General features: G+C 42.8%; 1 protein-coding gene across 3 annotated transcripts in view; it reads right to left on the bottom strand.

The window, feature by feature from the left end:
- SRGAP1 (SLIT-ROBO Rho GTPase activating protein 1) overlaps nucleotides 1-26,166 on the bottom strand; it is a 116,717-nt gene that overhangs the window by 37,141 nt on the left and 53,410 nt on the right. For all 3 annotated transcript variants that reach the window (XM_083463390.1, XM_083463392.1, XM_083463391.1), the window contains 3 exons: nucleotides 15,264-15,459; nucleotides 12,490-12,652; nucleotides 3,985-4,047 (listed from right to left, as the gene is read on the bottom strand). In XM_083463390.1, the coding sequence (XP_083319516.1) occupies nucleotides 3,985-4,047; nucleotides 12,490-12,652; nucleotides 15,264-15,459 (422 nt within the window). The remainder of the gene's footprint in view (nucleotides 1-3,984; nucleotides 4,048-12,489; nucleotides 12,653-15,263; nucleotides 15,460-26,166) is intronic.

Below are 26,166 nucleotides of genomic sequence, written 5' to 3' on the forward strand. Positions count from 1 at the left end.
TGTAAGCTGTGATTTTATACTCCTTTTATAACATCATAATTTTATATAGTTAATTTGCTCCTGATTTTTTATCTTTCTTATCACCAAAAGCTCCTTGTGTTGTATTTATATTATTTTGTTGTTAATGCCGGCTTTTCTTTTTGTGTGTATTGTTTGCTTTTGTTTTGAATTTTTTAGAAAGCCTTATACACAGTTTAAAAATCACGGTTTAACCCCATTTACCAAATGGTAAAAGTCTTACAAATTTAATAATATTGCCTATTGGCTTTTTTTTTTGGTGGGGTGGATGGAAGCTTTTGCTTGATTTATAAATTCTGAAGTCATATTGTTAGCTATGTTCTCATATTCCACAGATGGACAAATGGACTGGTTCACACATGTCACTAAGCCATGGTTTGTTCATCAAGCTACTATGAGTTGTTGTCCCACAGACAAACTAACCAACTATGGCTTGATTCTCAAAAGTTTGATTTGTTTTCCAGCTGCCTCTGCCTTGTGTCTTTGAAAATGGGAAAAAAAAACACCTGGCACAAAGGGAAATGCACAGTCTAAAGAACACAGTGCAATTTTTAAAGCAGTGAGTTGTTAATAGTCCAAATAGCAACAACAAGTGGAGCAAGAAGCAATTAGTACCACTTGCAATATAACACTGTGCCACAAATTAACAGGATTCGAATGAGCTGCACTAAATACTAAAAGGTAGATCTCTATAGGTAGTAGTGAAATTCACCAAAACTAGTAAGTATTAGACTGAAATATGGACACTGCTTGTGTTTAAGCTGAAATCCACCCAATATGCATCTATCTGAGAGAATCCATTTTGCTAATTTGGTCCCCTTTAAATAATTCAACCAAGACTCTTACAAGCTATTTTATCTGCACGCTGGCCTGACTTCTCTTCAGATTTTAAGTCCCCTTGTAATTTGCTTTCCAAATGGTGGTGCATAATGGTGTCTGCTGCCCCTGGGCAGAAGAAATTTGCTGCTTCCATTTGTCTACTCCTTCTTCCAGATCCCAGCTCTTCAGAATGTGCAGGGTCTCTTGACTTAACCCCAACCACACACACTGTTAAGTCACAGTGGACTCCACAGGGCTGCCTGGAAAGAAAGGAGGGTGGGCGTGACTTGTGCCCAAGCAACCACCAAGCAGGAGGTGGAGGAAGTGACAGCATACCCAGGATGCCAATCATGCCAGCAGGCTTGTGGCCACAAGAGGTCAGTCAGTGCTGATTTTTGATGCTCTGCCACCCACTCCCCAGGCTCCCTCCTCTCTCTCTTGGTAAGGCCACTGAATAGGCAACAAACAGACCTCAAGGTGATGGCATGGCCGCCCATCGTTGTCCTGTTCTGAAGCTCCAGAAGAGTCCATGCAGCTCTGATGCATTGGCATGGTTGAGCCAGGAGAACAATAATGGCCGAGGTGCAATTCTGGGTTGAGTGATGCTAAGGCTTGGAAGCCTTTATCCCCTGCTCCTGGTTGTGTGAAGAGGGAACCCCCAGCCACAGATGTACTGTATTTAGGCAAATCTAATGTGCCATCAAATCTAATGCACACCCTAATGTTTGCGATGTAATTTGGCCAAAAAAGGTGCGCATTACATTTGAGTAAATATGGTATTTATGTGATGGCAAATCAGCTTGTTCCCTCCTCAAATTTGCCATTCTGGGCAACTGCCCCAGTTTGCCCTCCCATAAATATATTCCTATTTCCAACTGGTATATTCTTCTATCTACTTGCAAGTGGAGTAACTTTTTAATGTCATAGAAATGCTTACTTTTACAGATACCTTTGAACAAAATAATCCACTTTACTGTGGCAGCACTGAGATTAAAAATCTCTCCTCCTCACTCTGTTGCAGTAGATTTAAAACTTTAATCCTTTTTTTCCACCAAGTGACTCCACAGTTCTATGGCACACCTGAATGCTAATCAGGAACCAGTCATTTAAATTTTAAAATAGGTCCTTTTGGGAACTGTTCATTTCATCAAACAAGTACAAGAAACTGGGCAAACCACTGGGGCCACGTACTGCAGAAACAGATATTCACCTTTCATTTACTTGAAACAAATTTCTATTACTACGAAGGCACTGTGCCAACAGGGCTCTGAGTATTTTCTGGCTTTTGTTACCAATATCCATGGGCTGTAGCCAATGCTAGGCATACTCGAGAGTAGACCCACTGGAATTAATGGATGTGACTTAGGTTCATTCACTTCAATGTGTCTAGTCCAAGTAGAACTTAGTTGGATACAACCCTTTATCAACAACAGACACTGCTTGGTAGGACATATGCCTACATAGAATGTCTCAAAACGCACGAATTAATAGCTGCTGGAGTTTTATTTTACTATTCATTTTAGCTTTACATCAATTTGCCTCCAAATGTTCAGGCAAGGTAAAACATATTTACGTATTTAAAGTATAGTAAAACCAGTTAAAAATAAAATGCATTGTCAAAAGGATCCCATCTCTGGGCTCCAAAACTTAAATTTCTAGGCGAAGGAAGAGTGGTGTTTTAGGCATGGGTGTTCTAGAAGCACCCACTTGTTGTTTTGCTGTTTTGGACCACTGATGGAATAGCAAACTCTGCTGCCCTACCTGGTAGACAGGTGGGCAGTCTCCTTTACTTGCCCCAAATGGTGGTGGTGGCAAAACTTGAAGCACATCAGACCTACCTACTTAGAGGTTTATGTTAGGGCAAATATAGAATTTTAGTCTGCAAATAGTTAATCTTTTTCTCTGTTTTACTCAGCTGAGAATAATGGCAGGCTTTTATTTCGACTTGTAGTTCATTACACCTGTAACCCACAAACCACAGAAGCCACTCTAAATTACACAGCTAACCTTGATTTTGCACTGTTTACAAACATTCTTATTTACATTATAAAAACAATAAAAAGGGGAGTCAATACTAAATTATCAAAAGGAATTACTCCGAACTCTACTAAAGGGATAATATAATATGCTTTATGGAACAAAACATTAAATTATCTTTTCCTGCTGAAATAACACAATTTTATTTATAAACTGTTTACAACTTTTCTTTTGAACTATTTAAGGGGGGGGGTTGCTATGAGACATGGGGTGGCCCATAGCTCAGAGGTAGAGCTCCTGCCTTGAATGCAGATGGCTCCAGGTTCAAATCTCAGCATCTCCAGAGAACCTGGAGAGCCATGGCCAGGCAAGGTAGACAATCCTGAGCTAGATGGGCCCAAAAAAAGGTCTGACTCTGTATAAGGCAGCTTCCTAAGTCTGGAGTGAGCAAGGCTTAGGACAGCGAGCATCTATGAGACCACAAGTGAAGCAGCACCCCCCAACAATGGCATGCGTTTTATTTTTTTCATTTGTTGAACATGGGTTTTGCTCAGAATTTTCATACAGATTCATGTACTACATTTACTGTAAAATGCAATATAACAATTAGGAGCCAGTGAGCAAGAGTACAGCAACCTCAGAGGCTTAAGCTTAGCTCTTCATATCAAAAAGTCCCCTCTCAAGAGTAGTAACTGGGGTGAGGGCAATAAAGGAATTTGCTCGCATGCAAGGAGGATAGAGGCAACCATATTATGAATCCATGTATGTCAGTGAAAAGCTCTGACTGACATAGCAATGTTTCAGGTGAGAGGAGACGAGAGGTTACGTCCAGGAACACTCAGAAACCATGGTTCATGACATTGATGGAAAGGTGAAATTACAATGAACCACCTAAGTGTACTAAGCATACCTAGGGAACTCAAGACACCATCCAAAGTCCAGTTAAGCATATTCGAGATTTCAAAGGAACAGCGAATCTTGAAGATGATTAGAATCCCATAAGAATGTCTCTTTTGAGACCACCTCAACAGCCTTATTTGTCAAGATGTCACCAAATGAAACACACCGTATTCTTCTACGACGTGTCAGCTCAATTAAAAACATTCAAACATGTTACAATGGATTTTCGATGAACAATTCTTTCAAGCAAAGCCAAATCAATATGCTTACCGTATAAAGCTCATTAAGAACCCTCATTAAATCCTCATGAAGCTGGAATGCAATCTCTTTGCTCTGTAATTAAAAATAAATTATTAGGAAGAATCACTTAAAACTAGAACCAAATCAAGAGGGTTGGGGAGGTACTTTTTTTTACTGAAGTTTTGCAGGGAACAAAATTTGAGCAAACACACACACACACACAACCTTTTATGCCTCCTTGAGAAAGGAAGCGAAGTTGTTCTTCAGGCAGGTGTAAGGGAAGAGAATACATACCGGCTAGAAAGACAAGTGAGCCAACAGTCCTCCATTTTGCTACTCTGAAGCAAATAAATCTACTGCATACAGCCCTGCAAAACAGCCCAGTGTTGGCAGCACTGGCTCAACAATGGGCTGCCGTTTTCTTTTTCCTGAAGCTGATTCAGGGTGAAGGCCTTGAGGCTTTGTTTGGCCCCTGGTGACATCACCCTGTAGGCTAAACCTGATTGCCTATGTGGCACTGTGATACCATTACATCTCTAAGCAATCTCTAAAAAGGCTGCAATCGCTCAGGGGAGCCAGGACCACTGGAGAAAAAACTAAGCAGCAGCCCAGAGAGGAATCAGTAGCTGAGAAGAGCTGTCAGCAGTCATAGCAAGGGAGAAGATGCTGCCCCCCCCCCAAAAAAATGTATTTTTAAATTTTTGTTGGAAATGTTTCAGGATGAAAATGTGGTGCAGACAGGGCTTTTCCCCCAGGGCAGGGGTCTGCAACCTTTAAGACAAAAACTGGGAGCCGCAAATCCATTGCGACATTTAAAACAAATATCTCTCCGGAGCCGCGATCTGACAGCGGGCAGGAACGTGACGTCGGGACGGTGCGTGACTAACGCATGCACCGCCCCCATGCGACATCACAGCCAGTACAGCGCCCACCACAGTGGGGAGTGTCGGGGCACACAATGCGCCTCCTCCCCTCGCTAGTATCCGCCCCGGAGCCGCAGCAAAGGTGTAAAAGAGCCACATGCGGCTCTGGAGCTGCGGGTTGCAGACCCCTGCCCCAGGGGTTACTCAAGTATGGCACTGACGTCGTTGTGAGTACCGACACCTTACTAGAAAAAAAGCACTGGGTGCAGCCATACTTCAAACCCAACCAAAATTTGCTGTTGTGCCTTTTTATACCATTCACTCATATTATCTGAAGGGCTGTGCAGTGGAGAGCTTGGCATTTTCTCTTGACAGCATTTCACTATTCCAAATATTAATGATTCAGTGATGCACTGGCAGACAACAGCTGGAGCAAAAATGCTCTCACACAGCTGAACAGCATAATTAGAAGACAGGGGCCAAACAGAAGGGCTAAAGTTCAGGATGTAATAAGCCTTTTGAAAATTAAAAATATGCTGTATTAGACAGAATGATTGTGCATCTAACAGATTCACAGGTGATGCCATTTTATATTCAAACCTGCTTTTATCTATGAGTAGTACTAAATGTTAGCCAATGGAACTCACACACTATCTACTAAGACGGTAGTGGGCTCACTGCAGTTTTGTGTGAGCTACTTAAAATAAGGGCAAAACCTAGACTGCTTGTGTTCCATCAGCCTCAGAATCTCTTCTCAGTCAGAATTAACCATTCTGTGTTATGTGATCCTGAGAAGTCACTCTTGCCTAAGAACACAGAGATACCTTGATGGACCAGACCAAGGCCTACCAAGCCTGGCATCTTTAACAAGACTCTCAGAGTTGTGTAGTCAACTAGAAACTGGCCAGTGCTCCACTAGTGGACCCTGGTCTACTTTCTAACCATCTTCATATTAAGGTAAAGGACCCCTGGACGGTTAAGTCCAGTCAAAGGTGACTATGGGGTTGCGGCGCTCATCTCGCTTTCAGGCTGAGGGAACTGGCCTTTGTCCACAGACAGCTTTCCAGGTCATATGGCCAGCATGACTAAACCGCTTCTGGCGCAACAGAACACCGTGACGGAAACCAGAGCACACAGAAACGCTATTTACTTTCCCGTCGCAGTGGTATCTGTTTATCTACTTGCACTGGGGTGCCTTCGAACTGCTAGGTTGGCAGAAGCTGGGACAGAGCAATGGGAGCTCACCCCGTCGCGGGGATTTGAACCGCCGACCTTCTCATTGGCAAGCCCAAGAAGCTCAGTGGTTTAGACCACAGTGCCACCCGCGTCCCATCTTCATATTAAGGCCTAAAGCAATACATGTAATGCTTTCAAGAACGTAATGTTATTTATGATAAACATGTGCAGCCTTGCATACTTGAGGTTTTTGACATGTGGGTGGCAGCAGGGGCACATATGCACGCACTGCCCCCAACATCCCTGTGCACAGAATACTCCCCATAGTCTCTGTGTTGCTCAAGGAAGACCTACAGGCAGCTGCTATTTGCATCTGCTGGAAAACACAAATAAAGCCAGGTCCCTGAGCACACAGGGGAGTCTACCTGCATTCAGGTGAAGGCAAATGGAAGTCCCCTGCAGATTTTCACTGTGCTACGTAGCATGACATTCACAAGGATGTTGGGGGTGATGCTTACATGTGCAATCCTGCCCCTGTCCACACACAAAGCATTTATGTGTTCAGGCAAACGCCTGAAAATTTAAACAAACTTGCTGATGACTTCTGGTTTAGCAGGTTGCACAAAGTGCTTAAGTTCTTTCGCCGAAGAATGCTGACTTTCAGGTCAGCAGCAGAGTGTTCTGAGAGTGTCCTGGAATCAGTGGAAGGGCATTTAAATCTCCTAGGACACTCTGCTGCTGCCTGAAAATACACCATTCTTCAACATTGTTCCTAAACCTGGCTCTCCATGATCTTAGAAATTAGCTGCTTTACAATCCTCTCACACTCCACTCTCTAGTCTTGTTGCTGTGCCCCTCCACCACACTGCATAGAACTGCTTTTCCATCCGTACAGGCAGTTTCAAGTCAATTCAACATGGAGGGACTAGCTTATAAACACTACATTTTTTGTGCTATTAATTGGAGACCCACATGTCACCTTATAAAGAATTAAACAATTTCTCACTCTCATTATCTCCACTTAATCTTTTGGAAACAAGCAATTCTCATTTGCATGTGCAATCAAATTAATGATTACATCTTTGATTGTGTGGGTTTCTCTATTTGCAGACTTGCAGCATGTACAAAGGTTATAAAGGTTGCTGAGAAGCCTGGCTTGAAACCAGTGCCAAAGCATACAAAGAGGCGGCCAAAAGAAGCCTTCTGCATTATCCTGACTTTCAGTGTAATTCTCTCATTTTTTTAGCTTTCATTACTTTTTGCCCTAACTTTGCGTTTTTGTACCTGTACCCCCGAAACCCGAACCTATACCTTTTAGTACTTCCCACAGGAAGGCCAATTGATTTTACATTAAACTTGGTCCTGGTTTTTTTAAACAGAAATGAGCAGTATCCAATTATTAAATGGTTCCATTGTGCATGTGTGGAGAACACCCAGCCCTCTGACATTTTTGTTCAAGGCCACTAAAAGTCTGCTGATCAAAATAGTTCAAACACCACAAAAAGAGCTTAGTAGATGAATGCATACTTGTAGGAACTATGACGATGTACATTTGTGCTGAAATTGTAGGATTTGGTGTTATATTTTATTGGTGTGCCATAGTCCATAGGGCTGTTGGCTACAGCTCCCTGCAGGATGTGTGCATGTAAGGAAATGACTGTTTTCCTTTGGCAAATATGTGACAAGACTCTATGAGGTACTCAGTCTGTTTTTAGAAAGAAAGAAAAACCTTGCTGATATAGAATGCCTACTTGTATTGATAATTTCACTAATGAATACATTTAAGGATTTAACAGAGATGACTCATATTAAAACTTCATTGAAGGAGATTAAACCAATCTTCTTGTATTAAATTAAGGCCACTATATTCTTCCTAATTAATTTTCCCAGAGTTTATACTATTTTATTAATCTGTTTGCATTGTATTTCTTTTTAAAAATATCTAGTAATAAAAAAATACACATTTTCTGTCAAAACAGTAACTGGCTTCATTTATTAATGCACTGAGGAGTCTGAGTGCAAACTGATACTTGGTAAATTAAGTGGAATGACATTGCTTCTTAATCATGTCTACTCAGAAGTAAGTCCTATTAAAATTCAGCAGGTAAGTGGGGTTAAGATTGCAGTCTAAGATCTTCTGTCATTATAATACTAGAATGACCAGCTGGCACATTTCAGGGATGGGTGGAGCCTGATGGAGCTGGTCTTTCAGCAAATCAGATGGAGGGAGCCCTGCTTCCCATCTCTCCTACGGAAGTAGTCTGATGAAATGGCTGTCCCCAGCTTGGATGTGAGAAGAGAGGAAGCCCGAGATGCAAAGTAATGTTTATGTGCACCTTTCTGATGCTCTGCCTCCCTGCCTCTTTCGAATGAGGGCACCAGGCGGCAGCCATGCCACCTGCACAGTGACCCACTCCCAGTGTCTTCCAACACCCTGGCCACCCTCAGTGAGCAAAGCAAGTGGTAGCAGCTAGGACCATATTGTGCCCCCCAATTCACTAGCTGTTGCTGAATATATCAAAACCCTGGAGAGTCACTTCAATTCAAAGGCACTAGTACAGCAAAATGGGAAATCTGGGAATCCAGGTGCCTAATATTGGAAGCCTTTCTCTTGTCTGACAGTGGGGGAAAAGACTACACATAGTGGATTTCTAGGCCACTGTGACCTAAACCAGGCATAGGCAAACTCGGCCCTCCAGATGTTTTGAGACTAGAAGAGTTTGGATTTGATATCCCGCTTTATCACTACCCTAAGGAGTCTCAAAGCAGCTAACATTTTCCTTTACCTTCCTCCCCCACAACAAACACTCTGTGAGGTGAGTGAGGCTGAAAGACTGGTCCTGTTAGCTAGAGATAATGGGAGTTGTAGTCCCAAAACATCTGGAGGGCCGAGTTGGCCTATGCCTGACCTAAACAGTAAAAGCTATTCTTGGGTGTTTTTTACAGCATCTTCAATACAGATACAAGTTCTCTGAATACAACTCTGAACAGCACCTGACTATCTTTAAGCTTGGCATATCAAAAGATGCACCACTGATCCTGTGCCCTGCTGACAAGACAGTTTTAACTCTGAGCATCATCTACCCTTTTCCTTCTCTGCTTTTCTTTTTGCAGGTGTATTTCAATTCTAACCAATGAAAGCAAGTTCCTGGGCCCAGTAATCTCAAACACTACCAACAGCAGAGATTCAAAAGATCACATGCATTGTACTGTAACACTGCCTTTGAGTTAAGATATCCTTGAGCTTGTACATGACCTAAAAGCTGAAGGAGAAATTGAGTTTAAAAAAAAAGTTTTATTGACTTTTAGATGGCCTAAAAAGCTTTCACAAATACCTACTTGGCATTCATGATGAAAAACAAAGGCCAGTGTTTCCAGCTAACTGGATCCAATAGCCACTGTACACCTCACAGAATTCCTGGCAAGACAGCAAATGGAACGAACGTCTCTTCCCCCTGATCCTAATCAGAGAGTAGAGACAGATTTAATCTAATTAATCCTTTAAAAAAGAGAGAGAGAGAGAGAGAGAGAGAGAGAAATGTTTATCACTGACATAGAATTAATAGTGCAACTGTGGTAAACATCTTAATTGAAAGGAGAGCTTATTCTAATTAAATTAAATGTGAAGTGATTATATAGCTGTTTTATCTCCCATGCCAAGGAACAACATTAGATGCCTTAACAGGCAAATAAGCAGCATTAAGTGTGAACTAAAAGCTATTCTGCAGTGTAACTTTTTGTCTGATTTATACCACAATCCTATGCATGCTTACTCAGAAGTAAATCCTGCTGAGTGCCCTGATGTTTAATGCATAGTACGGCAGCCCTTGACATGTAAATATTATTTTGCATTGGATTATATATTCCAAATGCTGTTAGGAAACCGTAATCAGGAAGGCAAGAAACGTGGAGTACAGACAGATGGTGCATGCAATGTAAGTCTGACTTTCAGCTATGGAGTAATTTACATGTAGCTGAAGGGAGAAGCAGGGTGGATTTTTAAAAGGCTGATCTTCTGACAGCTGGAAAGCCCACTGAAAATGCCCAATCAGTGCTTGCTCTGCCATCTCTTCTGTATAAAAATGGAAAGCCAAAAATATCTTCAAAAACTAGGCTATAGTTATATGGCTGATGGACATGCCATCATCTAAAAATACTTCTTTAGTTTGCAGAGAAAACAGAATAATATAAAAGGCAACATGCTGGAAGGCATCTAAGCTTGTGATATGGCAGAGGTTCCTCTGACCTTGCTGCAAGTTTTGCAAAAAACACAATTAATAGCTAACTACCGTATCTCCTAATTATAACACAGAAATAAAATAAAATAAAATGCCCCAATTCAGAGAGGCTAGGCACATATGTTTCTTCTTCTTTCTTTGGAATACAAAGAAGAGTGTTGTACTTCGCTATGTTGTGTAGCTGCAATGGAGCACAGAACTGAAGATCCCCATTTTAGAGCAATTCATTCTCTTTGCCTCAGGCATTTCACTCTGCCACATAATTTTATTATATTTTTATCCCTCTTTTCAGACTAGTATTGTCTCCCAATGTGGCTCTCGGCAATGAGGGAGGGGGTACATCTTCAAGCAGCAGGATTATGTTGATTTAAGAGAGACTTCACACCCATCCACCACATGGTCCATTTAGTGAAAAATGGGCACACACACCCTCAACCCATTTTATAATCAAATCAGAAAATGTGTATTTACCATCTGGTCTGGTCTGGCCCTGAGGACAACATATACAGACTGTAGAAAACCCATAATAGTTTAATATATTGTCATCTGGACAAGAAAGAGCAGCTGAAGCTTGTAGTAGTAGTAGTAAGGTAAGGTAAAGGGACCCCTGACCATTAGGTCCAGTCGTGACTGACTCTGGGGTTGTGGCGCTAATCTCATTTTATTGGCCAAGGGAACCGACGTACAGCTTCCAGGTCATGTGGCCAGCATGACTAAGCCGCTTCTGGCGAACCAGAGCAGCGCACGGAAACGCCGTTTACCTTCCTGCCGGAGTGGTACCTATTTATCTACTTGCACTTTGACGTGCTTTCGAACTGCTAGGTTGGCAGGAGCAGGGACTGAGCAAGGGGAGCTCACCCCGTCGCGGGGATTCAAACTGCTGACCTTCTGATCGGCAAGTTCTAGGCTCTGTGATTTAACCCACAGCGCCACCCGCGTACCTAGTAGTAGTAGTAGTAGTAGTAGTAATAATAATAATAATAATAATAATAATAATAATAATAATTCGCACCCTGCCCATCTGACTGGGCTGCCCCAGCCAGTAAGCTTATAGCACAGAATGGAGGTTTCTTGCTTCAACCAGTTTTTTCTCAATTCTCTACAAATGGAATCTCTTTCAAGTAGTTTAAGAAGAATAGAGTATTATTCTACTTTGGTAGGTTGAATCTATGAACTTCCCTCCCTATTGTGAAGACGACAAATACCTTCTCTTAATAACAAAGCGTAGGGCTTATTTTTAACCCTTCCTGTATTTAAGAAAAACCTTCACCACGAAAAGCACTTTATGGTCTACATTTACAGTAAGAAATGCTGTCAGTGAGACAGTAATATCATAATGGAGGATATTACATCCTCCTGCACAGTATTCATTGAAAAATTATGTATTTTAGGCTGCAATCCCACACATGCTTACCTAGGATTAAGTCTCACTCAACTCAGAAGGGCTTACATCTGAGGAAACATGTATAGAATTGCTTTAGGGCACAGCACTCTTAAAACTGGGGGGAAGAGTGAAGTGGTGGATGGTTTCCTAAGCCCTGTCAGCTAACACCAGTCACACATTTCTTTTTTAGACAGTACGTTTTGCATATCTTTTTGCAGTCGGTTTTTTAAAAAAAATTATGGTAGATTCAGGTTGGGCTTTGCAGGGAACGAAGGAGGTTTGGATAAGCTAATAGCAGTAGATAGCTCGTAAGACAGAGTTGTTCCGCCTGGCCTTTGGCTTGGAATCAACTTGATCCCTTCCCCTCTTTCCTTTTTCCTTTCTCCTTCTGCGATGGAACTCCTATTTGGGGACTTCCCTGGCTTTTTTCTGGCCCACGTAGGACCAGTCTGGATAGTTGGCCTTGGTGAAGATTTGACGTTTTCATCCCCAAATAGTTTTTGATTTCAGTTTCTACTGAAATGAGGCTGCATTTTAATGTTGTACTTAATCTTGTTTTTAAGTTGTATTTTAATCAATTGGTTTTACCTGGTGTTAGCCGCCCTGAGCCCGGTCTTGGCTGGGGAGGGCGGGGTATTAATAAAATATTATTATTATTATTGATCTGTGCCTGTGGAGCTTTCTTTCCATGGGTGTAAATGTGGCCTCTAGAATAGAAGCACCCAGCTACTCACAGGCTCCAACCCCATGCTGATTCCCTCCAGCTGGGATCTAGGGGCCAGGATTGCTCTCATAAACTACCTGGATAGCTCAGTTGGTTACAGCGTGGTGCTGACAACACCAAGACAAAACCCGAGCGATCAAAATACAATACCTTCTTGAACATCCTTGTGGAATCTTCACTTATCTGCATAAATCGCATGATGACATTGTTCAGGTAGATATCACTCAAGGTTGCATGATCTTTGCTTTCCCGTCTCACTTGGTTGAGGAGCAAATACCAGCAATTTACTGGAGACAGCAGATTCTGGTCTTTCCTGTTGAGTACAGATATTTTACATCATTTGTATTTACTACCAGTATCAATAAGAACATTACAACCATTTATCTGTATAAGTACATTAAGGAATGGGTAACTTAAGGAAACATATCCAGAATTGTATTACTATATGCAGTAATAATTTCTTAACGCTCTTTAAGCAACCACTGACAGTGAACATCAGGGCGACTGCAGGATTGCAAAAGGGATTATTACAATGCATTATTTAAGGGTGGTGGAGATTCTAATCTTTCATGGTTGTCCTCAACCAGGAAATGTTAAGAATCTCAGATTTACTTGACAGGGGTTGTCTATTACATTAGTAATAAAACAAAAGTACTGTACTTTTCGTACCATAGGACGCACTGGACAATAGGACGCACCTTGTTTTAGAGGGGGGAGAAAAAGAGAAAAAAAATCTCCCCCTCTCTGCCCAGCGCCCCTTCAGCGAAGCGGCAGGAGGCGCTGCGCAGAGAGGGGGAGAATTTCCCCCCTCTTGTTTTCCCCCTCTAAAACAAGGTGCCATTTAATGTGCATTCAGTCGCCTTCAGGCGGCTTCAGGTTCCTTTCGACCTGTTCTTTGGGGCTGGCGGGGGGAAGCCCACCACCAGCCCCAAAGAGCAGGTCGGGGAGCAGCAGAAAGCTTCTATGGCTTCTTTAGCCCCGCGCGCACTCTCCCGGCTGGAGAGGTGGCGCGCGGCTAAAGAGGCTCCTGCCATAGCCGCACTTCACCTTTCCAGCAGGGAGAGGGTTGTGGGGCTATGGCGTCTTCGCTCCATAGGACGCACACACATTTCCCCTTCATTTTTGAAGGGGAAAAGGTGCGTCCTATAGACCGAAAAATACGGTATGTATTTTTAAAGATATAACCATTTAAATGACACTCCATTTGCCAGCATCATTCATATTCATGCAGAAAGTCACCACACAACAAAGTACGATGCTTCCAGTTGAACGTTGTAGCGTGCAACTGGAAACAAGGACATATCTCGGGGACAGGATGTCACCACGCTTCTTTGTGGAAAGCAGGTCACATCAGGTGGAAAGACTAATAGTATGAATGAAAAGGAGCACAAAAAGACACACAATTGTTTCATGCTTCTGCTTTCTACACTCTGATTTCATGGAGGGAACTAATGGTCCCATTCACTACACCACTTCCCAACAACCTGGCTATAGAATTACTGCAGAAATAGTGCTTTGGTTAATGGAAATGTTGTAAATTTATGTACTACCTAAATTACAGCCAGCAGATACAGCTAGCACAGTCAATTAGATGGTGTTTAGGATGCAATCTAAACTTAACCCCATGACACCCACCAGGGCTTTATGAGAGTGACAGGGCCACTGCCACATTTGCCGAAGTAGAAGCAGTAACATAGCTGCCCCGGCCTTGAGCTGCTGCCGTGATCAGGCCCAGATTGGCCATCATGCCAATGAATAATGGCAGCGTGACTGACTTGAGAGCCAACCATCCCAGACCAGATCAGTTCCACCTGTGAAACACCCTATTTCGGCACCTTCCACTGACTATTGCTGTCAGGCATCCTGCTGATGGCACTCCTGCCCTGCCCACATGTTTGATGGTGGAAAGATGTGTGTGATGAAGTGGATGTTTGCATTACTGCATTGGTGGTAGTCAGCTGTCTTACTCAGCTGAGCTGCCCAATCTACCCACTTGCCCGGCTTAGTGCAAGAGATGGTTGGGTGGATCTGGCTGACAGGAACCTTGGGGATTCAGTATTTGGATCATTGTTTAGTGATCAATAAACTCACAGAACGGCATCAGTCACTATCTTTCTACCTCATATCTCCTTCTCTCAAATGACAATCACAGATACCTCCCAGAGTTATCAGGAGGACCAACCAATTCTATGGTAATCACACACATTAAAAATCAGAATACAAATAAATGCATACTGCTGTTTTAATACTATATAAAACTGACTCCTCCCTCCAACAAAAAACAACTGATCCCCAAGTAATTTCATTTTAAGAAAAAAGCACTTAAACGACATTGAAATATCATGGTCTTGATCCAATTGGACTAAGCATAGGTCACATGCCTGCACACTTCCTCCTTGCCTGCCTGGTTTTACCCAATAGATTGTGGTTTCTTTAACCGGTTTCCTGTGACACTGGTTTAAAGTCTCCCTCCAAACTAGGATATGTAACCAGAATACAGTCTTCATTTCACAGTGGAAGGAGCCCTTAAAACAGTTTCCTCATTTCGGGATTCCAGCTAAACATTAAGAAGAACTTTTTCACAGCAAGAGCTGTTTGGTAATAGAACAAACAACTACCTCTCCTTCACTTAAGGTTTTTAAACAGAGGTTAGATGGCCGTCTGTCAGAGACTATTTAGTTATGATTCCTGCTTTGCAAGGGGCTGGACTAGAGGATTCTCTGGGTCCCCTCCAACTCTACAATTCTATGACATCATAAGAAACTGATTTATTTTTTTAAAGGAAACCAGGATATATTTGCCAAAGCCAGGTGGGCAGGAAGGTGGGCAGGCACATAGCTCGTGCCCACTCCAATGAACCACGGCTTATCAGACTTTACAATAGCTGAACTGGGCTATTGAGTGTATAAGGTTTCTTGGCTCACTTGTATTGTTGATGGTCCTTAGTACTTCTTGTTTTCGCCATGAACCTTTCTGCTAATTTTTCTAAATTGCGAGAATATTCAGTCTCTATTTCCGCTTTTTTGCGAAAGAAATCTTGCAGGTCTTGAAGAAGTTGCACCCTCATCTCCGTCTGCTGCTCCAGACATTTCTGTTGCTCTATCAGCTGAGCTCGGATCTCTGGAAAGAAACACACAGAAGGTGACAAATTAAGTATAAATGCAGCAACCCTCCCTGCAAATAATATTTTATAAAATCATGAAGGCACTGCATTATACTTTTACCACACTGTACACTACACCACTGAGCAAGAATCACATTATAATATGCTAGCACACTCAGAATATGGCCTCAAGGGGAAAAAAGTTCACTGGGGCTGGTCATAGGAAACACGTTGCATTTGTGTTAGAAAGACCTCACTGGTTCCCAGTTAGTTCCCAGGCGTGATTAAAAGTGCTGGTTTTAAACTTTAAGGAACATCTTTTAAATGAACATAAATTCCCTTAGACTGGAAAGAGAAGCTGCTGAATTGCAACTCATTACCAAACTTAAAACCATGGAGAGACCTGGTCTGAACAAAGACATTGGATTCTTATCTCATTATACATGACTAAGCCATTTCTCACCTTCTCACCCCTTGCCTTTTCCTGTAAGACCTATTGCAGTCGTCAACAGGCTCATCTCAGCTATCTGCCAATCTCCCATTCCCACCACCCTTCTGACTAATACCCCTCCCCACCTTCTCACTATATAGAAGGATCTGGCAACTTCTGTTTCAGTGTATCTGAAGAAGTGTGCATGCACACGAAAGCTCATACCAAGAACTAACTTAGTTGGTCTTTAAGGTGCTACTGGAAGGAATTTTTTTATAAATTCCCTTGTGTGTTCTGGTCATCCCCCAAAGTCCTGTTTTGAGTACCATAGCCAATGAAGTTTGTTTGGTGGCTATGGGGAATAGAATTTGTTCTCCCAATTTGTGGAGAGCCCTCCCAGAGGATTTTGTTGAACTTACTCTTATTTTTATCCCGCAGGAGTCAGGACTGGTTTCATTCTAGAATGGTTTCCAGTGAGTTCACTTCTCAAGCTTTATTCATGTTTTAATAGGTCTGGAAATCTCTTACTTTTGATGGGGGGATTATGGTTGTTATTTTTATTTTTTCTTTGTCAGCTTTCAAAGGAAATTTCAGATTCTGTTTTATGTAGTTTTTAGTGCTTTTGAGCTATACCTTTTGAGTCCTATCATGGAAAAAAGGCTAGGTTAAAATGATAATAAACAAATGGTGAGTGGTTTATGGTCTTAAGAAAAATGGGTTGGTACTGAAGAAGTGCAAGTGCCAACTAGATGTTTTAAGAGACACAGAGCTCCACATCTCTTCTTCCTCACTTCTTTATAACATCTAACACAAACAACATGTGACATGCCATTGCACTGCATGGTTCCTTTCCTCATATCATTTGCAGAGGAGGGCAGAGGAATGCATAGTGCAATGAATGTCACACGCTGTTTGTAATTACAGTGGTACCTCGGGTTACATATGCTTCAGGTTACATACACTTCAGGTTACAGACTCCACTGACCCAGAAATAGTACCTCAGGTTAAGAACGTTGCTTCAGGATGAGAATAAAAATTGTGCTCCAGCGGCGCGGTGGCAGCAGGAGGCCCAATTAGCTAAAGTGGTGCTTCAGGTTAAGAACAGTTTCAGGTTAAGAACGGACCCTCTGGAACGAATGAAGTACTTAACCCATGGTACCACTGTACGTACAAGGAAGCAAGAGAAACGAGACACGAAACGGGTGGCAGCTCCAATCTAGTTTGGCCTGGAAGTGCATGAAATACATCTAGTAGGAGAACGTGGTGGATTTATCCCCTTCATACAGACTGGAAAGGGGGAAAAACAAACACGTGCTTTGCATTTCCCACTACAGTTTCATCCTGAAATCTGGCACACAAACACACATTAGCATCTGGAAACCTTTATTTGGCACTCATATTTCTGTAGCAACCGAGTGCTAAGTATGTCTTTGATTACACGAGACCACCTAAAATTAAACCATTAGGAATGCTGTTGCCATTAAAACATATTTTATTTTTCATTTCTTTTCAAACACAATTGAAACACCCAACAGGGTAGAGGAGAAATTATAAAACTAAAGACTCAAATTATTTTCCTCCATCTCTTCCCCCCCCCACACACACACTCTACTGTTGTCAAGCTCTGTGGATACTGGCCTCATTGGTCCAAACTTAATTATATGTGTATAATATATATACACAAACGAGACTGAAGGTACCTTCTACCACCTTTGGTGGACATGCCCGAAGATTAAGGCCTTCTGGGAAACGATCTATAATGAAATGAAAAAGGTACTTAAATGTACTTTTCCTAAAAAACCAGAGGCCTTTCTCTTGGGCATTGTCGGCCAACTGGTGACAAAGAAGGATAGAACTTTTTTTATGTACGCTACAACAGCAGCAAGAATACTCATCGCAAAGTATTGGAAGACACAAGATTTACCCACTCTGGAAGAATGGCAGATGAAAGTGATGGACTATATGACATTGGCCGAGATGACAGGCAGAATCCGTGACCAACGAAAAGAGACGGTGGAAGAAGAATGGAGAAAATTTAAAAGTTATCTTAAGGACTACTATAAACTTAATGAATGTTAAAATGTTGTGGTTTTCAGAAACAAAGGGGTACAGTGATATAAGGTCAGAACACAAAGAGGACTAAGATGACAGAGGTTGGAAAGTAACAATTGGGAGTTGCTACGAGATTATGGACATTGGGATGCAGAAAGGGGGGGTATGGGGAAGTCCAAGAAAAGAGGTTTATGAAAATATGTTTGAAACTATACGTGTATGTTTGTCTTTTTAAGTGTTTGTTTGTTTTTTGTTTTTAAAAAAACTCTGTAAAACCAATAAAATTTTTATAAAAAAAAAAAATAATATATATACACAAACACATACCCCGCCCATCTGGCTGGGTTTCCCCAGCCACTCTGGGCAGCTCCCAGCAGAATATTAAAAACACGATAAAACATCGAACATTAAAAACTTCCCTAAACAGGACTGCCCAGATGTCTTCTAAAAGTCAGATAGTTGTTTTATTTCCTTGACATCTGAAGGGAGGGTGTTCCATAGGGTGGGCACCACTACCAAGAAGGCCCTCTGCCTGGTTCCCTGTAACCTCACTTCTCGCAGTGAGAGAACCGCCAGAAGGCCCTCAGTGAATTGAGTGAACTGGGATTAGAGTGAATTGAGATGTGCATGTTGCAATGACTGAAACACCAAGCAGTCACACTTCCAGGAGCAAAGCAGCTCGTAGTTCCAAAGTCTAGAGAGCTTTCCCATATCACCTGCCATCACCTGAAGCACAATATTTCTCTGTGGAGGCAGCTGACACAATTCAGCTGTAAGTCACTTAGTGATGAAACACAGAGTAACACTCATTAATGTATTAATCAACAGCGTGCACAGAAACAGATCCAGCTCCTCCCCTGCTTATCCCTAGCTTGGCACCTGCCCTTGATACTTCTGCCTACTCTCAGCTTTCAACACTGCATGCCTGTCTTGCGTGTCTCCCGTGCATCCTTATTGTTCTGATTTATCTTTGGCTTTCTGAATCTTAAGTCAGAATTTCGCTCAGGCAGCTCCTTCAGCACTCTCGTTTTAGGTTATTTGAGCAGACTGGTTGCTCAGCAGGTGCTGAAAGCATTGTTTATAACCTGCAGGGCACCTGGAGAAAGACATTCCTATGGGAGTATTACAGAATTCCCTTGGTTTCTCTTCTCTTATATCCCCTATTGCACTAGGAACTGGGAGACCAGTGTCCAAAAATCCCCATTCTGCCATGAAGTTCACAGGGTGGCAGCCAACTAAGTTTTACTTAGACCTACTGAATTTAACAGAGCTAACTTAGCCATGCACATTAATTTCAAGGGGTGTACTCTTGAGTGAAATTATTTGGAGACCACTCACTGTCTCTCCACCTAACCTACCTCACAGGGTTGTTGTGAGGATAAAACGAGGAAGGAAATAACCATGTACTGCATGCCACCTTCAGGTCCTTGCAGGGAAGATGGAGTATAAATGTAATCAAATAAAAATAAATAATCGAAATGGTTGCAGAATGTTAAGCTAGCTTACAAAAACATATACCAGCTGAAATAAGGTGGTTGTTTTGGGGTGGGGTGGGGTCTGACAACCTGTTTTTCTTTAAATGCTGACACAACAAAAAGCAAACTGCAGAGCCCTGTCATTACTAACGGTAAACACCAAATTACTGCTAATTACTATGGGGATTTTATGGACCCAGAATTATGTTTAACTCCACCAAGACGACTGTATTCCCATCAACCAGTCCACTTACCAGCAAAACAAAATCCTATGAGTATTCCTACCCTCTAAGAGCCTGAAAGCAACAGCAGCTTGCTGTGAGTGGTTGTTTACATAGTAATTATCATCTATGACTAGGTGCTCCTCAAGAGCTGTGTGATGCACCTGAATCTCCTTTTACTGTGCGGATCTGTCAAAAGATTTTGTAATAGCAGAGTCATTTGGCATCTGGTAAGCAGCAGTAAAGTGTGCTCGCTCATTCATCGTACATACAAGCTCAAACCAGTCTAGTCTGACACACATTCTGCCTCTAGGACCTTAATATTTATGCTGCAACCCTATACACGCTTATAGACACTTATCTGGGAGTGATACTGAACACAACGGGCATCACTTCTGAGTAAACATGAACAGAAATGCATGTTTGGTTTGTGTGTGTAGATTAAATTCTGTCACATTCATTTGCCAGATTGTCTCATGTGGTGGCAAAAACTAAAACTTATTAGCTGAATATTAGCTTACACGTCTATTTAAATACAAGTGGCTTCAGTCCTGCAATGAATCACACATATGGAATAGGGACTGCCGGAAGTCAATCAGACTTGGTAATTCTGAGGCAAAGATAGTTATCATGTTTGATGGTCTGAAAGCAGTCAGCACACAAACTAGGCATGGAGTATTCTAGGCATTGAGTTTCCCAACCTGGTGCCCTCCAGATGTTTTAGCACCAGATTGTTAGCTCCTAAACATCTACTGTAGAAGATACCAGTTTGAGGAAGGCTGAACCACTTTCTTGCTGGTACTGGTTGTTTGAAGACCTACTTTGTCTCTAGGACTGTTGTGGCCTACATCTTCAGGCCGCAGCTAGGAGTGGTAGTGGTATTCACCAACTTCACCTTGTGGCAAAGATTCAAATTCTTGTCCTGGATTTGGATCCAGCAACCATCAAACTTGCCTTTATAATAAATGGTCCAGGAAACCTCAGGGCCTGTAAGCACTAACAAGTCAGACACCATTTCTGAGGGGCTGCGTAAGGATTATTGGTGGCTTTCTCGCTTCAAAAGGTTTCTCAGCTGAATGTGGTACACCTACTGTATTTAGTACTCCTGAAACAAAGACTGCTACATTATCTTTCTAATTTTGATAACTTGGTTTTCAACCCATATGTACACTGGCCTAATAAGGCCACAAAAGTTACTAGCCTGCAAAAAAGAAAAAGCAGGGCAGGAGGAAGAAGTATTGTCCTGCTGGAGGCTGCAAAATAAGGAATGGACAACTTCATTGCTCAATGCAGCAGCTCCTTGAATTTCTATTCTGGGCATGGTGAGGGCTTCCCTCCTCTGGTAGCCCACTTGGTTTCTATGCTGTGCCCAGAGGCGGAACAGAGTGATCAATCCCTCCTCTGCCAGCTCACTCACTCACCTGCATGCAGTTTCTTGTCGCCTTGGACTACCAGGTGTGTGCTGAAATATGAGGTTCAGTTATATATACTATACCACCATACACATACTTATCTTCTCAACCCATTTCATCCATCTATTATGTAGAGTTGGCCATGGAAAGGACTTGCCCAAGTAAACCAGTCAGTCGCTGGAGGTCCACAGAACTACTTTTATTTTTGTTGCTGCAGACAAATGCAGCTACTCTTCTGAACTAAATATGGATCTTGTATCCCACAAAACCAAATGGATCCTGGCATGCAAAATCCAAAACGGTTGCTTAGACTATATTAAGATGCTACTCACTAAGGTATATTAGGAGTGCCAAAATGCTCCATGTAGCTGCAGGAACCTTTGGGGTTTTTTATTGTTGTTGTTCTTGGCTATTCATAATTACAGCTGATAGTCATTTGGCTGCCTACACCCAGAGGCATCTGAATTGATGGCACTCTGCCTGCCCACAAGTTGGTAGGTCTGAAACATCACAGCGGCTATGCTGAGTTACAATTTGGGAACCATCCCCCCTGCAGAAACTGGCCATCTGTGCCAGCAATTAAGTGCTGGCATTACATCTGTCCTTCATGTTGATCACACAGAAAAGTCTGTATTCTGCTCTCTGGCTGGTGGGGTCTGGGAACCTGAGGTCAAATCAAGGGAAGGAACAGAATCTTCTCTTGCACTGTCTTGATTTCAAAGGGTCACTGCCCAAACAATGCAGAGATGCATTCTAATATCCTTTCATATTTATCTTAAAATTCTCAGCTTGAGGCAAGAGCCTGGGTATCAATAAAGAGCAACGTTTTTGCTCTCTCGCATTCACACTGGAAATGAAACTGGAGTAGGTAAGATGATGCTTTGAGAAGGAATAATGCTACAGGGAGGGACCCTTTCACAGTCACTGCTTCCATGCCGGTTAACAAACTCTGTTCCCTCCTTAATCTCACAATGGTTGCACTGCACTCAGGTAGGTTTGATATAATGCACTATCAGCAGTGTTCAGAGACATAGTGGACTAGAATGTAGCCTCCTATTTTGTCTAGTGAATATATACTTTTGGATATGACGAACGCATAAGAGCACAATCCTCCAGAGATATCTTAGGCTCCCGTCAAGGTCAGAACTATCAGAACTCTTGACAACTGTTGGAAGGAAAGCTGAAAAAGCAGAGCTACTACAGTATTATAATCAAGTCCCTGTAGAAACCTCTGCCTACAGCTAACTTGGCTGAATTGCAATAGATGCCTTGCAAACACAGGAGAGCAGTCAAAATGTACTTGACAATCTGCTTTCAGTTGTGAGGTGCTTTAGAATTAATATCTATCTATCTATCTATCTATCACCCCTCTTATGCTCTGAGAGTTCTAAAAGCAGGAGAGAAAATTACTTCAATAACTCTCCTTCAAATGACTCTCCCCCCCTCCTTTTTTTTGTAGCACTGTTAAAAATACCAAGCACTTGGAAATCTTTTGACAAGAGCATTTTGGAGGACAATCTTCCACTCCTCTGCAGTGGTGTGCTGTAAGATTGATTTACATTTATTAAAATATTTAACATATTTTGCTGGTGGTTCTATTCTCTCCAAGGGATAGATACTAAATCCTCTGCATTTGAGGCACACTGCCAAAGACAATTAAAATAAAAAGGGTAAATAATGGCAAAGAGATAAGACAAACCATACTGCATAAAGCAGTCTTAATGACAGAGCAATGACACTAGGTATAAAATAAATTATCAGGGAAGCTAAGAAATTATTAAAGTCACTATAAAGCACTAGTGAGACCAAATTTGCAAAACTTCCCTAAGCACTTCAGTCAGGGTTGTTTTAATCAGTGCTTGAGGTGGCAAGCCTAGGCAGCCTTAAAGCCCAATTAAACACAGTGGGACTTGCACCTCGTGTTGGATTATCAGACTGCAACCTTTAACTACAACCTGTGGGACCAGCTTCCAAGTAAAATGTGTTTAGGGTCATGATCTTTTTTTTAATCAGGAGCCTAAGGCTGCAATACTAAGCATGCTTACCTGGGATGAATGCCAATCAATTCTATGAGCGAGCTGCTCTGAGGCTTTACAATATGGGGGGGCAGTTCCAAATGCCTCCCCCTACCTGCATGGAGTGCCTCCACCACATCCCATAGTATTCTAGAGGGTCTCCAAGAGTGGCTTTGGAGGGGGTATAGGGCCAGTGTTAGAAATTAGCTATAAGGCCAGCCTAACTGGTATCTGAAACATGGTGCTGTTATCATCAGATTTCTTTAAGCTCAGCATGGAATTTCAACCTATTTGCTAGAAAAGCTACTCTTTGTGGACCGTAATGCAGAATAATGTATCGGGTTTTGTTCACACTAGTAGCTTGGAACTCTGCAAGGTGGTGGGTTTCCCAGTTGCTTTTTCTCCTGCCACATCATAACAGGAGCAGAGATGCCTTCACCCAGTGATTTCTTCTGAGTAAAGCTTTCGTCTGCACATGCGCTGTTCACCACAACAGAATCACGGCTTCCATTTTCAAATTAGATGGAAGCTGGTTTGAGGGGAAGTGTGTCAAAGAGGAGTATTTCTTGAAAAGCCACAGGATACAGAGGGACATTCTCCCTTGAGGGAAAAGCCTTCTCTGGCAAGAAACAATATCTAAGGTGCAGAAGAATGAGGATCCATCAACAGTCCTAGGTATTTTTGAGGTTTTGTGAATCCTTTGATATGAAAGAAGCAAGACAGCTCTTGAACATGATGCAGGATTGCTTCATTGCCAGGATTTGGGACAGAGATGAAGGTAGACATCTGATGTATCATATGGGAAACATTGTATTAATTTGTTTGTTTCTGTTGCTACAGCCTAAGGTCCCAGTGTGGGGTGCAGCATTAAAACACAACATTAAGATAAACAAAACAAAACAATTCAATGCACCATCTCTATCTCATTAATCCAAAAGTATAGCTTTTGCATTGGGTTGGACTTGTGCATCTTATCTCCCTCCCTGATTCCTTCTTGTTCAAATTATGTTTTTCCCAGGACATGGGACTTGGACTAAACTTTCAAATATGCAGAAGTGCATACTGAACTCCATGCACACATGGATGGGTATGTTGGATTAAAGGTTTCTTTTATCATGGGATGACAATCTCCTAGCCTAAAGGACTTGCAAATGGTTCTGCCAAACACACTGTTACAGACCTCCCCCTATGATTATCTTACAGACACAAAGCCAACATCAGAAGCAGCAATATTCAAAAACTAGTAGGGCAGCATTTCAACCACCCAGGATGCTCTGCTAGTGACCGTAAGATGGACATCCCAGAACAAAGGAACTTCAAAGGGAGACTGCATTGTGAAACTGCTGATTTACAATTTATCATGAAGTTTAATTCTACTGACTGTGGTTTGAATCAGGAGAACAGTTTTTTTACTCACTACATGTGATAATTAGTTTACCAACGTCTGTGAATGGTCACTGTCAAGCTCTAATGTAATTGTCTCTGTACTTTTTTTCACTTTTTTTGCTGACTCTACTGCTTACAGTTCCCCCACATGCCCACCCATGCGCAAACATACCTGCCACTTAGGGTAACACTCCATGCATCTGATGAAGTGGACTTCAGCCCATAAACGTTTGTGCCACAAGAAATTTGTTGGGTCTTCGATGTGCCACAAAACTCTCTTGTTGTTTTCAAACACACACTTAACTTTTATTGATGTAAGAAATGAGAACTGGGGGGCTCAGACATTGAGCTGACCTCATTATAGTTGTGCATACCTCCAGCTTTGAAGAAGAAGAAGAAGAAGAAGAAGAAGAAGAAGAAGAAGAAGAAGAGGAGTTTGGATTTGATATCCCGCTTTATCACTACCTGAAGGAGTCTCAAAGCGGCTAACATTCTCCTTTCCCTTCCTCCCCCCACAACAAACACTCTGTGAGGTGAGTGGGGCTGAGAGACTTCAGAGAAGTGTGACTGGCCCAAGGTCACCCAGCAGCTGCATGTGGAGGAGCGGGGAATTGAACCCGGTTCCCCAGATTACGAGTCTACCGCTCTTAACCACTACACCACACTGGCTCTCTGGCAGAGCAGCGGCAGAGCAGGCTGATCGGGCACCTGGGGTGGCGTGTGTGCCCTGCAACCAGGGGCAGGGCCAGCCGGGGCAGGACGCTCCGCGAGGCCTCTGAGGAGTCTGCCTGCCTCCTCCTACTCAGCCGCCCTGGGGCAGTGTGGAGCCTGCGGGCGCTCAAGCCACTGCGTCACTCCCAGGAGAGACGCATGGCTCGGGCACACTGCAGGCCCTGCGGTGAGTGCCACCTGGCATTTTGTCACCCCCCTCAGTGGTGACACCCGGGGAGACCTGCCCCCAACCGCACCCCACTTCCTCCACCCCTGGGCAGGAGAACAATTAATATCGTCTCATGGAAGAAATCAGAATCTTTTAGAAATGTTGTTTTGAGGACTGGAGATATGTACAGTGGTACCTCAGGCTACATAGGGACGCGGGTGGCGCTGTGGGTAAAAGCCTCAGCGCCTAGGGCTTGCCGATCGAAAGGTCGGCGGTTCGAATCCCCGCGGCGGGGTGCGCTCCCATTGTTCGGTCCCAGCGCCTGCCAACCTAGCAGTTCGAAAGCACCCTCGGGTGCAAGTAGATAAATAGGGACCGCTTACTAGCGGGAAGGTAAACGGCGTTTCCGTGTGCGGCTCTGGCTCGCCAGAGCAGCGATGTCACGCTGGCCACGTGACCCGGAAGTGTCTCCGGACAGCGCTGGCCCCCGGCCTCTTGAGTGAGATGGGCGCACAACCCTAGAGTCTGTCAAGACTGGCCCGTACGGGCAGGGGTACCTTTACCTTTACCTCAGGCTACATACGCTTCAGGTTACAGACTCCGCTAACCCAGAAATAGTGCTTCAGGTTAAGAACTTTGCTTCAGGATGAGAACAGAAATTGTGCTCCGGCAGCGCGGTGGCAGCAGGAGGCCCCATTAGCTAAAGTGGTGCTTCAGGTTAAGAACAGTTTCAGGTTAAGAACAGAGCTCTGGAACAAATTAAGTACTTAACCCGAGGCACCACTGTAACCAAGTTAAAATAAAACAAAGCACCACAATGTAACTGCTTCCTTGGAAACTAATAATAAGTTCT

This window comes from Podarcis liolepis (genome assembly GCF_965112155.1).
Source record: "Podarcis liolepis genome assembly, chromosome: 10".
NCBI classification, from domain to species: domain Eukaryota; kingdom Metazoa; phylum Chordata; class Lepidosauria; order Squamata; family Lacertidae; genus Podarcis; species Podarcis liolepis.